The sequence below is a fragment of the Notolepis coatsorum genome (genome assembly GCF_963971535.1).
Source record: "Notolepis coatsorum genome assembly, chromosome: 1".
NCBI classification, from domain to species: Eukaryota; Metazoa; Chordata; class Actinopteri; order Aulopiformes; family Paralepididae; genus Notolepis; species Notolepis coatsorum.
In genome coordinates, this window is record NC_140165.1 from 14,953,954 (window position 1) to 14,969,699 (window position 15,746).

The 15,746-nt window shown below is 43.6% G+C and overlaps 1 protein-coding gene across 1 annotated transcript in view; it reads left to right on the forward strand.

The window, feature by feature from the left end:
* Positions 1 to 504: 504 nt before the first annotated feature.
* The window catches only part of tmtops2a (teleost multiple tissue opsin 2a), a gene marked incomplete at both ends in the record, with an annotated part of 129,846 nt that continues 114,604 nt past the window's right edge, over positions 505 to 15,746 (forward strand). The window contains one exon of the mRNA XM_084308707.1: positions 505 to 889. Within this exon, the coding sequence (XP_084164833.1) occupies positions 505 to 889 (385 nt within the window). The remainder of the gene's footprint in view (positions 890 to 15,746) is intronic.

The following is a 15,746-nucleotide window of genomic DNA, read 5'->3' on the forward strand; positions in this document are numbered from 1 at the left end:
CTCTCCTGACTTGTTGTATCCGAAGGAGTAATTGATCCAGGGAGGACACCGGCGGACTGGCTCTCAGTCAGTATAGCCTAAATAATGACAACGGTGCCTTCACTTTGCCGGGACTTATTAATAAGCTGTGCTACTTGAGCGCAAAAGGAATTGCGTTTAGAACGATATAGTTGGGAGTTTTCTGCGGGGATAGCGATCGATATACACAATTCAGTTCCACTTTGCCACGAATGAACGCTCGATAACGGCGGTTAGTATAAATATATAATACCATTGCTGTAACAAAAAGGGGCGAAAAAACACAGTGACACAGTATGTAGCAATGATTTAATTAATGACGGTCTCATTAAGGGAGTTGCTCCAACGCGCAATGTGTCCAGATGAGAGCGCGGCGCGTAATTGGATAAGCAAGTTGTTCCACTCCCTGGTGTTGAGCCAACACCGATATATATAGGAGCCAGACGCAAAACGATATGATTGTGTAACTATAACACACGGCGAAACATGTTTTCCGAAGTGGCTAACATCAACTTGACCTGCTGCTTCAACTCCAGCGGCGATGACTGGGACCCGCTGGACCAGGAGTCGTCGGACTGGAGCGACACTCCGCAGGACCAGCGGCTGTCCCGGACGGGCCACACCGTGGTCTCCGTCTTCTTGGGATGCATCATGGTGTTCGGTTTCCTCAACAACCTCGTGGTGTTGGTCCTCTTTTGCAAGTTTAAAACCCTGCGGACTCCCGTGAACATGCTGCTGTTGAACATCAGCGTGAGCGACATGCTCGTGTGCCTGTTCGGCACCACGCTCAGCTTCGCGTCCAGCCTGCGGGCGCGCTGGCTCTACGGGCGGCACGGCTGCATGTGGTACGGCTTCGTCAACTCCTGCTTCGGTAAGTTCTCCCCGGACCCGCCGTATAGTATTATAGACAGTGTGTGTGTGTGTGTGTGTGTGTGTGTGTGCGTGTGTGTGTGTGCAGGGACGCGCAAAGACATTTTGGGAGGCAGGTGCTCAGCTCATGAGCCAACACCAAAAAGGGCACCACCAAAGGTGTACTGTGCACACAGCAGACATTTGTCCCCCTAAACAAATATAGCTAATAAGACAACTCCCTCCCCAAAAGAGGTAAACAAGGGGGTAAAAACATTTATATAATATTTTTGGTTATAATAAATATATTATATGAACAACAATTTCGGAGCCTTACTGCATTATGTGTGTCAGTGGGTATACCTGAATGGTATATGTTGTATTTTCCTTTATAGACATTTCCACCATAAATTGATGCAGAAAAGGCACAAATTGGTCCACAAAGGTACACCAGAATGCAGGAAATTAAGTGTTTGATGCTCAAAACGTCATGAGGGGGACAGGACCCCCAGACAGTTTCTACAGTTTACAGTGTACAGTTTCTACGTCAAATGTATATACTCTTTTTTCTGGACTCTTTTTGTATCACAAACAGTACTGTATTTGCAAATCTGGTATGTCATAAATGTATAGATGTAGCAGTACTGTCTATCTGTATGTCATTATGTTATAATGAATTGAAAATGGGGGACCCTGATGTAAACAAGATGAAAATCTTTCTCTGGTCTGCATCCCCTTAACAATTGTATGTATTGAGCTGTACTGTACTGTACCCATTCTGCAATCTGTTAATAAAGTTTTCAATCAATCAATCAATCACCCCCCCTAAAAGTGCTGTTGAAACCAAACCTACGACCATGTGTGCACATAACGAGGAGGGACATGTTAGCACGCTTTCATATTTTAAATTGTCCAACAAACAGCAGGCATACTTACAATCTTACATGTGCCTGTGTGTGTGTGTGTGTGTGTGTGTGTAGGTGTGTGTGTGTGTAGGTGTGTGTGTGTGTGTGTGTGTGTAGGTGTGTGTGTGTGTGTGTGTGTGTGTAGGTGTGTGTGCGTGCGTGTGTGTGTGTGTGTGTGTGTGTCTGTACGTTCATTCACTCCCTGACGCATACAGGCAGTTATAATACTAATCCCAGCGAGAGAGGTGTAGAAACTACATTCCCACAGGTGCATAGCAGGAGTGATGCATCATCATATTGTTTACACCGCTGCTTAGAATGTGTACTGATGTGTGTCACTACACCTGGTTTTGAACCGGGGTCCTCGGCAAGGTAAACTAACTTTCAACCAGGTTGGCCGATGGCAAAGTGTCCAACCGGGAGATATTAATATCATGTAAGATACCATTAGCTCCAGAATTTCTTTGGCTACAAAAAAACGGTAAATAATTTTCACCCTCAAATAGGACCAGCCAAAACCGGACGTCTTTTATACCTATTCTTATGTCTGCACTTTATGCATTGTTTTTATTAGATCAACTGTATGCAAATGTTATGCCTAAGTAAATTTTATGCTATTTGCTGTGGGGCACTTTGGGCTGCGGTCCATGTGTGAAAGGTGCTATATAGATAGAGTTATTATTATTATATTGTGAAAAAATTCTCGACGACATTGAAAATGAGGGTGACCTCAATTGTCCTTTTCGAGAATAACTAAAGGTTTGAATTGAATAGCGACGCTGCGCCCCTATACCATTGTTTAGGGAAAGCCCTGGAGTAAAAAAAACTAATTCTGAAAGCAAAAATCTGATGGGGCACGTGCCCCCCCCCCCCCCCCCCCTCCCCAGTATGAATGGGATTGACGCCCCTGGTTCCACCTCTCGGTTCGCCTTTGCACTTGACTCTTAATGGCATCACACTCGTCACGTCGCTAGCATAATGGAGGTGACATGAAGTGATTGTGCTAAACTAGATCATTCACAGAGGACCACAGAGTCTTTGGTTGAAGGTGGAATTGAACGAACGGCATGTGTTGTGCCCAGGGCCGCCTCAGGGGGTGTGCGAGCAGTGCGGTCGCACAGGGCCTCGCGGGAAGGGGGGCCTCGCAAAAAAAAAATTATTATTTTTTTTAATTTCTTTTTTAATTTTTTTTTTTTTTTTTTGCGAGGCCCCCCTTCCCGCGAGGCCCTTTTTCATCACAGACCTAAAATCTAGTTTTGCTTATATGCTTATATATTTCACATTAGACACGTTTGTAGAATGACTTGTTCCTGGGTCTGCACCTGGGTCACTATTGGAGCTCTGGTGCTCTGCAGCAGGCATTGGTTTCAATGAGGGGAGGGGTTACAGGTAAGGTAGCGTCTGACTATTCCGCGCGTGCAGCATTGGAGTTTATGCCTGCCAAGGTGAAGAGGACATCGTTCGGCAGATGGACTGAAGATGAAAGTTGTTGCATGTTAGACAGTTCAGTCAGGCTAGCCATCCCGGCTAAAGACAGGGACAGCTAGTTAGCTTTAGCTACGTTATAATATTGAGTGCTAACGTGTGGTTCAGTCGGGATAGCCATGATGATGTCGGCTAGTAGCTAGCTTAGCTAACGGCTAACTAGCGTTAGCTAACCTATCCAGAGGAGCGAGGCGAGGCGAGTGGATGTCTTTTCAAAAGAAGGAGAAGAGAACTTGTGAGCAGATAAATCTGTTAGGCAGCAATACGCCGAAAGGTGTCCAGTCTGCCGGAAAGTACTCGAAGAAGAAATTACACCGTGGGCCAAGTCTCCTTCCAACTTTACCATTGGCGCCGGCCGCGCCGCATTCATTGATACTGCGTTATGGTGAGTCAACCTATGATTATATACCCGCCGTGGACCTGTCCTGACCTATCTATCTTTCTCTCTCTCTGGAGCCAAACTGGTCGACTAGCTAATATATAGTACTACTAGTAGCTAACTGTGTGTGCCTGGTGAGAGCACCTGGCTGTATGTAGACAGTAGCCGCATAGCTTGTTAGCTGTTAGCTAACGCAGAAGCAAGCTATGCGGCTACTACATGCAGCCAGGTGCCTGATTGAGCTAACTGTTAGCCAGTTAGCTGTTTAGCGTCAGCTGGGAACGTTCGTTTGATGCTATCAGTTAGCCTTGAGAATAGCAGGCCCTGGCACTCTGACTACGACATCATCTTTGACAGAAGATGTAGTCGGGCCTGCACCATGACAAGGCTCTGGCCATAGCTTTGTCCCGACAGCGAGAGGCCTTTCGTCAACGTGGAGACCTGTGTTGCGGCCTTTCGCCCGGCGTTCCTCGTGCAGGTAAAATGTCATGACATTACCCCACTCTTCCTTCCTTCCCCTCCCGAATGTTTTGTTAATAACGATGTTTTTTTCCAGGCAAAACATATGCTACTTCACAACATTTGGAGATACGACATGTGCTGTGTGTGAATGGTCGTTTGTGTAGCTTGGGTAGCGTTGGGCCGTTGGCCAAAGCTGTGTGTCACGTGGCCTGGTGTCACAGTACCTGGCTAGCCTATTTAGCTGATGTCGGCCATTGGCTCCTTGCTGCTTTGGTTTCTCTGGTATAGACGCTCTTCTTGTTGGATTTAAGTGTTGATCTTTGTCCTTTTGAATCTCTCATACATGCTATAGTCTCTCTCTAACACACACACACATGACAAACACACATGTTCTCTCTCTCTCTCTCTCTCTTTCTAACACACACAGTCTGCCTATGGCGGCCTTTCTCGATGGCTAGGCTGTGCTCAAGGATCTTCAGTCACAGTGCTCAGGTATTCTGCCACTGTGTACTCTCTGTTTAGGGCCAAATAGCATTTCAATTTCTTTCCAATGTGTCTCTCTCTCTCTCTCTCTCTCTCTCTGTACACTGTATATTGACTGTAGAACGGGAGCTCTCTCTCGCTCTCTCTTTTGCTATATGTTGACTGTATCATGCCCCGCCTCGGGCAGCGCTATTATTTAAGAATATGTTGACTGTATAAAAAAAAAAATATATATATATATATATATATATATATATATATATATATATATATATATATATATCATTTTTTTTTTTTTTTTTTTTTTACCTTTGGGGGGGGGGGGGGGGGGGGGGCTCGCGTTAAATCTCGCACAGGGCCTCGCATTTCTCCCAGGCGGCCCTGGTTGTGCCACACGGAGAGATACAGAGTACAGCAAACCGACTGCTGCTGTCGCTCTATATAGAGCGTCTGAGGATGTATTTATACAGGAGAGCAGAGAAAACAAGTGGAGATCATTGACATATACATAATATGATTCAATGACATGAAACTAAAAGTGTGTGTGTGTGTGTGTGTGTGTGTGTGTGTGTGTGTGTGTGTGTGTGTGTGTGTGTGTGTGTGTGTGTGTGTGTGTGTGTGTGTGTGTGTGTGTGTGTGTGTGTGTTAGGGGTGGACGGTATAAACGGTATACGGTATAAACGGTATGAATTTGCTCTACGGTATGGATTTTGAGTATACCGTGTAACCGGTAGTGCAGCTCTAAAATAGCAATGACGTCATGTAACCACAGCGCAACTATTTCACTCGCATTTGCCCCTAAAAATAGATAGAATTAGTCATAGATAATAGATATGTGCGAACTGGAAAAAGTTATTTAGGAGGCTTCGCGCAGTGGGCGTGCCAGCCCCTACCGCACGCATGTAAACACGGGTCTAGTAGTCTAGTGGGACGGGACACGGGAGCTGTCGGCGTCTCCCTGAGCTAACGTTAGCTTAGCTACCGTTACTAAATGACCCAGTCAACTATTCACTTTTAGTTTAATACATGATGGGGCATTGTCTAACCGAACGGTATCTAGTCGGCCAGCTACCGATAGCTCCTGACATCAACAAACGCTCCACAAAGTCTAGTACTAGAGACGTGTATGCTACCTGTTAGCTCACGTTAACGCAAATTAGTTCACCGTTCAAAACGAAATGTCCCATTGAACTAAATAATTCACTGAGGCGTTGTATTAACGTTATATATGCAGTAGCTACAGATAGCTCATGATATCAATGTCTTATAACACTGATTCGATGCGTATTCGAGCTGAGGGCTTGCTAACGTTATAATACCAATACAATAGGGTCCAGGTGCAGCGCCGGAGAATCCTGGCCGTAGCTCTGCTCGAGGCTACTAGAGTATAGGTCCAGGTGCAGCTCCGGAGAATCCTGGCCGTAGTACACAGACAGTGGAGCTTGTTGCGTGGTGGCGATGTCTCGCAGATAATACCAGTACAAGTCTAATTATATAATATATATATTTTATAAAAAAAAAAAAAAAATATATATAAAATTAAAAAAACATTTTTTATCAAAAACGATGATACCGTGATATATACCGTTACCGTCTATGCTTCAAATTATACCGTGATATAAATTTTAGACCATACCGTCCACCCCTAGTGTGTGTGTGTGTGTGTGTGTGTGTGTGTGTGTGTGTGTGTGTGTGTGTGTGTGTCAGAAAGAGAGTATAGATAGTATGAGAAGGCATGTGCACATGTGTGAGATAGAGATACAAAGAGAGGCGTGGGGAGATACTGTAGTGGGTAGATAGATATCTCGGAGTGAAGGCTATGTATATGCGATTGTGAGTTTGTGTGTGTGTGTGTGTGTGTGTGTGTACTTTTGAGATAGTAAGAGAGAGGGAGATATACTGTGTGTGTGTGTGTGTGTGTGTGTGTGTGTGTGTGTGTGTGTGTTTGTGTGTGTGTGTTAGAAAGCAGCCTGATCTAGCTTAAAACACGTAAATAAAGTACTTATCAACCACAGGAAAAATGTACATAATGTATGTTATGTTATAGCCATAGGTAATATATTTACGTATTGAAAACTAATATATTTACGTTTCGTATCGATGAAAGTCCCCCAAAGAAGGCAAAACAGCTGAGTGTAATATCTGCAACACAAGTATTTCTAGGGGTGGCAGCAACACTGGGAACTTAAATAAATTAAAACTTAATTAATTAAACATTTTCAGATTCATCATGGAAAGGAGTATGCAGAGTTCATACATGCAACAAATGCCAAGAGGAAAAGTTTACTGCAACAGCTAACATGGCTGGAAACCATTCAGAAGCGCAAGAAACTCCCTGCAGATGGTAACAAAAGCAATGCTGATAACCAAGAAAATAACCACATTTATTGTGCTGGACAACCAGCCTATTTCTGTTGTTGAAAATATAGATTTCCAACAATTAGTTGAACATTTGGAGCCTCGCTACATGTTGCCAAACCGGCAATTTATCTCGGACACGTTTATCCGAAATAAAGTACAAGCAAGTGTGTTACGGGTCGGCTTGGTGGCGGAACCCATATTATGCAAACAGTGAGCGAGGAAGGAGTCGGGAGGCGAAAGGTCACAATGAAATGTCTTTACTGAGCAGTAAATCAAGCAACGTTACAAGCGCAACGTAGAAGCGGCCAGCCGGGCTGGCTCAAGGGTAAACAAACAAAACAAGACTATAAACCCTAACCAGAAAAACAAACTTAGACACGAAACAAAAAAGTATCAAAAAGGATCAACACCTGCCTCTCGTCTATCCATTCTGCACTGCATCTGGGTCCAACACACCAACCAAATCGTAACAATTATCGACATTAATTGAATTAATCATCGGCATTGCACACACACTACCTCCCTGCTAGCCTCTGAATGGCATCTGCTCCTCTGATATGAGAAACAGAGAGAGAGAGGACAGAGAGGGAGGGGTGGGGCTTAGTAAGAGATCGTGAATGTGCCAGCCCAGTGTCAGTATAGAAAACGTACAAATGGGCCGCTGCCCCTGCTTTATGGGCCGGTCGTTGACCAAACTTTAAAAAGATATTTATAAATCAAATTATATCGGCTCCAAGGCGCGCCACCCACCGGGAAAATGCCAGGTATGCCAGATTACCATTTTTTGAACACGTGATCTCAAGAAGGTGCTGAATGAGCAATTTTTCATGTCTGGTAAATTTTAGCATGGTGTTATTCACTGTCAAAGAAAAAAAAAGAAAAGAAAAAAAAGAAACTGTATATTCTCCTTTGGTTCATTACAATTTACTCAAGCCTAGTAACAGACACACTCTTTCTGACACTTGGAATACATTCCCTGAGATCCATAGATGGCCCTAGATACCAAGAACATGCAAATGGTCATTGTAGAAGTGGAGCAATCTTCCATTTATTTAGGTATGTATTTTTAGGTGGATTAAAGAGGTTAAGCCCTAGCCATACTTTCAGAAAATGTGCCTAAAATACATACCTAAGTAAATGGAAGATTGCTCCACTTCTACAAGGTCCATTAGCATGTTCTTGGTATCTAGGGACTATTCCCAGTGTCCGAAATATCGTGGCTGTTTGAGGCTTGAGTAAATTGTAATGAACCAAAGGAATATACATTCTTTCTTAATTTTTTTTTAATCTTTGACGGTGAATAACATCATGCATCATGGATGGGTGGTGCAACACCAGCATGATGCGTGTGGTGCTCAACATCAACAGGGATGAGCATGTCACTAAATGCAAACTTGTATGGGGGGGTGCTAAGGGTGAGCGAGAAAGTGGCAGTCAGGAGAATAAGGCTGGCAGGTCACTGCCAGAGACACCATGAGCTGCCAACCAGCAAACTTGTGCTGTGGGAGCCAACACACGGGCATCGATCACGAGGACGTCCCACATTAACATATGTGCACGTACTCAGGAGAGATCCGGGAGCAGAAAGCACCGGCGAGCTAGCCAGATGCATGGAGGATCGGGATGGCTGGAAGCGGATGACCTAGATAGATAACATTTACCAGATGTGAAGAATTACCTTGGCTACATTTGAAAAAGAAATGCAACATTAATGAATATGTTCTGTATTGATCGATTTATGGTGTAATATGAATCTCGGCCCTTTACTGGGCCCGTCGGGCTTAAGGGTTAAGTAACTATGTATTTACATGTTCTGATTAGAGATGTTCCGATACCATTTTTTCCTTTCCGATCCGATTCCGATACCTAAGCTTTGGGTATCGGCCGATACCGATACTTATCCGATACCAGTGCATACATACAGTATATAAAAAAAAAAAAAAAAAGAAAAACGTATATAAATTATATATATATATTTTTTTACAGATACTGTTTTATATATACTGTTTTTTAGTAATAACTAGAAAGTAATGGTATTTATTCAACAGGTGATTGTATAGATTTGTATTAGTATCATTAATCAATGAGTATGGGGCTGCAGCACTGCAGATATACCCTACTCCAATGATCCACTCGCTTTGCACTCGCTACCCAGTGGCTCTGCAGATATACCCTACTCAGTCTACAAGGCTCCGTTGAAGTAGCAGAGGAACTGTTGTGATTTTTGCACAATAAATATTCAACATTCTCTTTTGAGACTCCGCCTCAGACTCTTATCATTTGGCACTAAAAGCTAAACATTGTCGCCGATATGGCTGTCCGCAACATGTCATTAATTGTGTATGCGACGTGCAATTGTGCAATGACGACGTTACCGTGAGCTAGGTTAGCTAGCAGGAGCTACCGGTATATGGAAAGACTGATTGATTGATTGATTGAAAACTTTATTAACAGATTGCAGAATGGGTACAATACAGTACAGCTCAATACACACAATTGTTAAGGGGATGCAGACCAGAGAAAGACTTTCGTCTTGTTTACACCAGGGTCCCCCATTTTCAATTCATCAGGACATATATGACATACATGACATACAGATAGTCAGTACTGCTACATCTATACATTTATGACATACCAGATTTGCAAATACAGTACTGTTTGTGATACAGAAGGAGTCAAGAAAAGGGAGTATATACATTTGACGTAGAAACTGTACATTGGAGGAGGTTGGGTGGGGGGGGTTGGGTACACTGGGATATTGACAACCATACTGGGTAATTTACATTGGAGGTGGGTGGGGGGGGGGGGGGGGCACATTGTATAAACAAGCAAAACTGTACATTGAGGGGGGGGGGGGGGGACTCTGTACAAACAAACAAAATTGTACATTGGACTATTGACAAGACCATACTAGGTAAATGACTGTACATTGGAGGGGGTTGGGTTAGGATATTTACAGGGGCCAGTGTTGCATTGCAGTCTCCCGTAGGTGTCTCTTGAGAGAGGTTTTGAAAGTGGGTAGTGATCCACATTCCTTTACAGCTTTGGGTAGGGCGTTCCACATTGATGTGGCATAATTGCGAAACGTGTTTAGTCCCTTATTTGAGCCGAATCTGGGTTTAACATGATTTGTGGAGCTCCCTCTGGTGTTGTGATCGTGGTATTCACTGACCTTTGGGAAGTATTTTGCCATGTACATGGGTACCTTGGTCGTGTAGTGTATCTTGTAGACCAGGCCCATTGCAAGTTGCTGTACTCTGTCATCTACTCTAAGCCATCCTAGGTTGTCAAAGTGGGCAGGGGTGAGGTGGGTTCTAGGAGTAAGGTCAAGCAGTAGTCTGACCAGTTTGTTTTGAGATGTTTGTAATTTTGTTTTTAGCGCCTTTGAGGTGCTTTGGTACCATGAGGTGCAAGCATAGTCGTAGTACCCCTGAATGAGTGCTCCTGCCAGAGTCTTCAGGGTATTCTTGTTTACCAGAGAGGAGATCCGGTACAAGAATCGAGTTCGTTGGTTGACTTTTTTTATTACATTGGATGCCATTTTGTCACAGACCATAGACCATAGAAGACTGTAACGTTACTGGTGACATTGTGATTTAACTTGGAATACTCCTTTGCCAACTTGCTGTACTTTGCTTGCAGGTCTGCAGCCATTATTGTTGGATTATGAATAGCCCCAACTTTAGCCAAGGTAACGTCAAAGCTAGCTTTCGGTTAGCTGTTCAATGCTAATAACACCAGCCACCAAGCGAACTCATCAGAGCTCCCTGTCAACAGCGCTCTGTCGGGACGATGGCATTTTAAGAAAGTATCTGCTCTGCTGTTAAAATGACAAATGGCAATTGACACTTTAATTCACGGTCGATTAAGCACACGTTTGTTTTATAATGCTCACTCAGCGAGTAGGGTATATCTACAGAGCCCAACGTCCGCAGTGTTGTTGATAAATTACGTCATATGGTATCGGAGCGCAACATTAGAGGGTACTCGCCGATACCGATACCAGCATTTTAGGCAGTATCGGCGGCATTTCCGATACTGGTATCGGTATCGGAACAATTCTAGTTCTGATGAGACCATGTTACCACCAGGCAGTCACTTATTCCTTCCTTTGATGCATTTATGAGCCGCATAGGTGTTTCTGTTCAACCTCTTCCTAAAACACAGGCTGCTATGTTTACTTTAAGCCTACCGTCACATATATTACACTTCTTTTGAAATGTCGCCCCAAAAAATAAAAGATCTGTTTCCATCACTCAGGTGGAGGCGAATAAATGTTCTCAGGAAGAATAAAACACCCAATGAATAAAACAAAGCCTGGCTGTGTCAAATCAACTGTACTGGGCAGGTTTGTTCCGTGTCAGCTCACATGAGACCATATTTCTTGCTTTCTGAAGCAGGATGAGGACGATGAGACGTGCGATGCACGAACCAACGTGTGTTTTGTGGAGGAATTTACCATGAGCAAGGATGTACTCAGTCAGATGTACTTAGTTAAAACAGGTTTATTTAGCTCAAACAGAGTATCAAAGTACAAATAGATTAAGAGTACTAAGAGTATTAAGAGAGTACTCCAGGAGGAGACAGGCCTAGTATCCCCCAAAAGAGGTCTAGAATCCAGTAAAACCTAGGTCTTTATAGTAGAGAGAAAGGGATTGTGGGTAGGATGGGCCATGTATTGGGTTGGGTTGGAGGCGTGATTACGAGAACCAAGCCGCATTTCTCGGAGACGCTCTCTGATTGGCCGACGCCTGTTTCTACACTGGTTAAGCTTAGGCACTCTTCGAAGTTGGTTAAGGTTAGAGTTTGTCTTAGAGCGTGACGGCAAGTTCTTTCGACGGTTAAGCTTAGGCACTCTTTCGAAGTTGGTTAAGGTTAGAGTTTGTCTTAGAGCTTGGCGATAGAACGCCAGGTAGTTTGCAGGCTGTTTGGCGTGGAAATGGACAAAGACACAGCTCGTCACGGATTGGGAAAACGCGTCAGTGGCCAATCAGAGAGCGTCAGTCAGTGCCAATCAGAGAGCGTCTCCGAGAAATGCGGCTTGGTTTCGTAAGCACGCGGGTTGGAGGGGGAGCAAGGAGGGGGGGGGGGGTGAGTTAGAAGGAGAAGGAGGGGGTAGTCATGGGTTGGAGGAAGGCCGGAGAGGGTTGAAAGGAGGGGGGGGGGGGGGGGGGTGAGAGACAAAAGGTGGATAAATGGGGGAGGGTAGACAGACTGGAGAGGTGTGGGGGGAATAATAAGAATGGGAGGGGGGAGGATCATTATTCCACAGTTTCCTTGCGAGTGACTGTAACAGGGGTGATGTATCAGGCTCAGGGCCGGCGGATTCATTTTGGGTTGAGGGGGGGGGGGGGGGGGGGGGGGGGGGGTGAGAGACAAAAGGTGGATAAATGGGGGAGGGTAGACAGATTGGAGATGTGTGTGTGTGGGGGGGGGGGGGGGGATAATAAGAATGGGAGGGGGGAGGGGATCATTATTCCACAGTTTCCTAGGAGTGAACTATGTATTTTCGTAGTTTGTAAATAAACCTGTTGGTATTGCATAAGCAAGTTCATAAGCAAGTGCACATATTGTGGAGGAATATAACCGGATCAACGAATGTACTTAGTCAAATATAGACTTGGTTAAACACAGGTTTATTATATACAAACAGGTACAAGTAAATCAAGAGTTACAGCGGGTGACTCAAAGTGGATACTGGCCGGACGTATCCTCAAAGAGCTCCTAGAATCCAGTAAGAGATCCACAAAGAATGGATTGCACGGAGCAAGTTGCACCCTTACTTACAATTCATTATGAATTGAAAATGGGGGACCCTGATGTAAACAAGACGAAAGTCTTTCTCTAGTCTGCATCCCCTTAACAATTGTGTGTATTGAGCCGTATTGTATTGTACCCATTCTGCAATCTGTTAATAAAATTTGCATTCAATCAAGGTTTTTCTATTATGTTAAGCAACTGTCTGACTGCTAGCATGCCAATTTTGAAAGCTCTTGGAGCTTGTATTATTAATCTACATGAGTTTATATGTCTCAACTCCCATACGGCCAGGCTATATTTTGGTTATTTTTTCCTTTGGGGGTGTATAACAATATCTATCAATTTACCTATTTTTGCAGTCAAATATTTTTATACAAGAATCCATTTCATATATGGGAGACCTTAGAGATGAGGAAAAACAATGTTGTGTTTTGTTCTACCTCCGGTAGGGGTATCTCAACATTTTGGGGGCATTGTCACTAGGCTATTAGTACTGCGGATGTGTGATGGGATGGTGTTCCAGAACTCTGCAGCTCTGATCGAGAAGGCTGATTTGCTAAATGCGCTTTTTCTTCCTGTGATGATGACATTGCCCTCTAGCACTGTTCTGGTGAACCTGCTGCTTTCTGTTAAAAACTGCGAGAGAGGTGGTGGGGCTAGACCGTGTTGGATTTTATATATCAGGCTGGCATCTTTTAGTTTCAGCATGTTTTTCCAGCTTAGCAGGGCATGTTTTTGGAGGATGGTACATACAGTGGTGGTGGCGAAAGGGTTTCTTGTCCAACACCTTCAGGGCCTGTTTATGAACTGAATGAATTGGTGTCAATATGGTTTTGCAGGTCTGAGACCAGCTGGTTATGCAGTATGTCAGATGGGACATAATTACTGAGTTGAAGTAGAGTTTGGCTGTTTCCATGTTGAGGCAGTCTTGGATGTATTTAAAGTTGGCTATGTTAAATTTTACGGCCTGTGTGACTTTTTTTACCTGTTTTTTGAAGGTGAGGTTTGAGTCCAAGGTTATTCCGAGGTATTTAAAATCTTTGACTACTTCAAGCCTCTCCTTTGCTGCAAACACGTCTGGGTCAGGTGGTGAAGAACATGCAGACTGTTTTCTTTGCGCTGAGGTGGAGACAGTTTTCTGAGAGCCATTTAACTGTGCGTGCCATTATTGTGTTCAGTTTGTGTGCTGCCTGAGTTTTGTTGTTTGCGTGCACGTAAACCAATGTGTCATCTGCATACATCTGTATCTGGGCTGTTGTGCCAGCACAGACAGAGGGGGCAAGTCGTTTATGAACAGACTGAACAACAAAGGCACCACGACATCATATTTCAAGGGGGGTGATGTAATGTTGTTAATCCTGACACGTTGTGTCCTACCCTCGAGATATGATATCATCCCTTTAACCTGTTCCACCCGTGGAATATTTTCTGAAAATCCGCCTAAAATATATACCTAGGTAAATGGAATATTGCTCCACTTCTACAAGGTCCATTTGTTGGTATCTAGGGACATCTATGGACCTCAGGGAATGTATACACAGTGTCAGAAATATTGTGTCTATTACTAGGCTTGCTTAAATTGTGATGAAACAAAGGAGAATATGAATTATGATTTTTCTTTGCATCTTTGACAGTGAATAACACCATGCTAATAATGACCAAACATTAAAAACTGCCACTGATCTCGTTCAGTACCTTCTTGAGATCACGTGTACAAAAAATCTAAGGAAATTATTAATGGGAAGATGATTAAACAGAAGGTTCTGTAGATACAGTACTGAATTCTCCCATCCAGACCAATGCAATTTGAAATATTATTATAGAATATAGAATAGGAGGCTTATAAATTACCTTATTATAGCCAATTCGCACATTTATATATATTATATATACATATATTATCTTTCAAATGCCCGAGTTCAATTTGGATTTACTATCACCAGGCGTGCATAAGAACAGATAATGAAATCTACTGTAATCTACTGTACATTTTTATTTTCCCCACAGTGCAACCGTTTTGAAACTAATTTCAGATCTAATTGTTCCTACATGTTAACAATAGGGAAGAGAAACTTGAAAGCCTTTCAATATTTGTCAAAAACGTTACCTTTTGTGGCTTATTATCCCGAATATTAACAGTATGAAATAATTCATACAGAACTCTGAACCTTGAACACCATAAAATCTTCCAGGAAGTGTAGTTTAAAAAACGTTCAACACTGCTCCTCACAGCCAAGACAGAGCGGTATGCATTCCCTCAACACTTCTCCTCACAGCCAAGACAGAGTGGTATGCATTCCCTCAACACTGCTCCTCATAGCCAAGACAGAGCGGTATGCAATTCCCTCAACACTGCTCCTCACAGCCAAGCCAGAGCGGTATGCAATTCCCTCAACACTTCTCCTCACAGCCAAGACAGAGCGGTATGCATTCCCTCAACACTGCTCCTCTCACGCCGCTCTGTTCTGAGCGAGCTGAAGTCTCTCCAAATCCCGCTTTGAAGCGCTTGGAGAGCCTCATTCCAACAATAAACGGCAGTGATATTCTGAAATGCTGTTTAACCTGTCAACGCTGTCGAATGATATTACCTCACTAGGCAACAGAGCTTGGTATCGCACTTTGTGTGCATCTTTTCATTTTGGTCTGATGTGTGGGTTGGAGTTGAGGGGGGGGAGGGGTTGCTATTGCTAGCCATACCTCAGACTCCACCGAGAGAGTTCTGGAGAAATGCCCACTATAATAAGTGTAATGATGTTTTTTTATGGATGATAACTTAATTGATATAATACGAAAGGAATACTTAATTGATATATCGTATTATAATAATCACGAGACGATTTCTTTTTTTTGATCCACTTTTTCTTCCATTTTCTATTTTTCTCCCATCCCAATTTCGTATCGTCCAATTCAACCCTCCCCTATCTCGAACGCTGTTTCATGCCTCCCACAAGCCGGCTGTAATGTGGACGAAGCCATACATTGCACGAGTCCCCTCCGGTACTCGAGGTAGCAGCCGTCGCATCTTTTCACCTGCACAGCGCGAT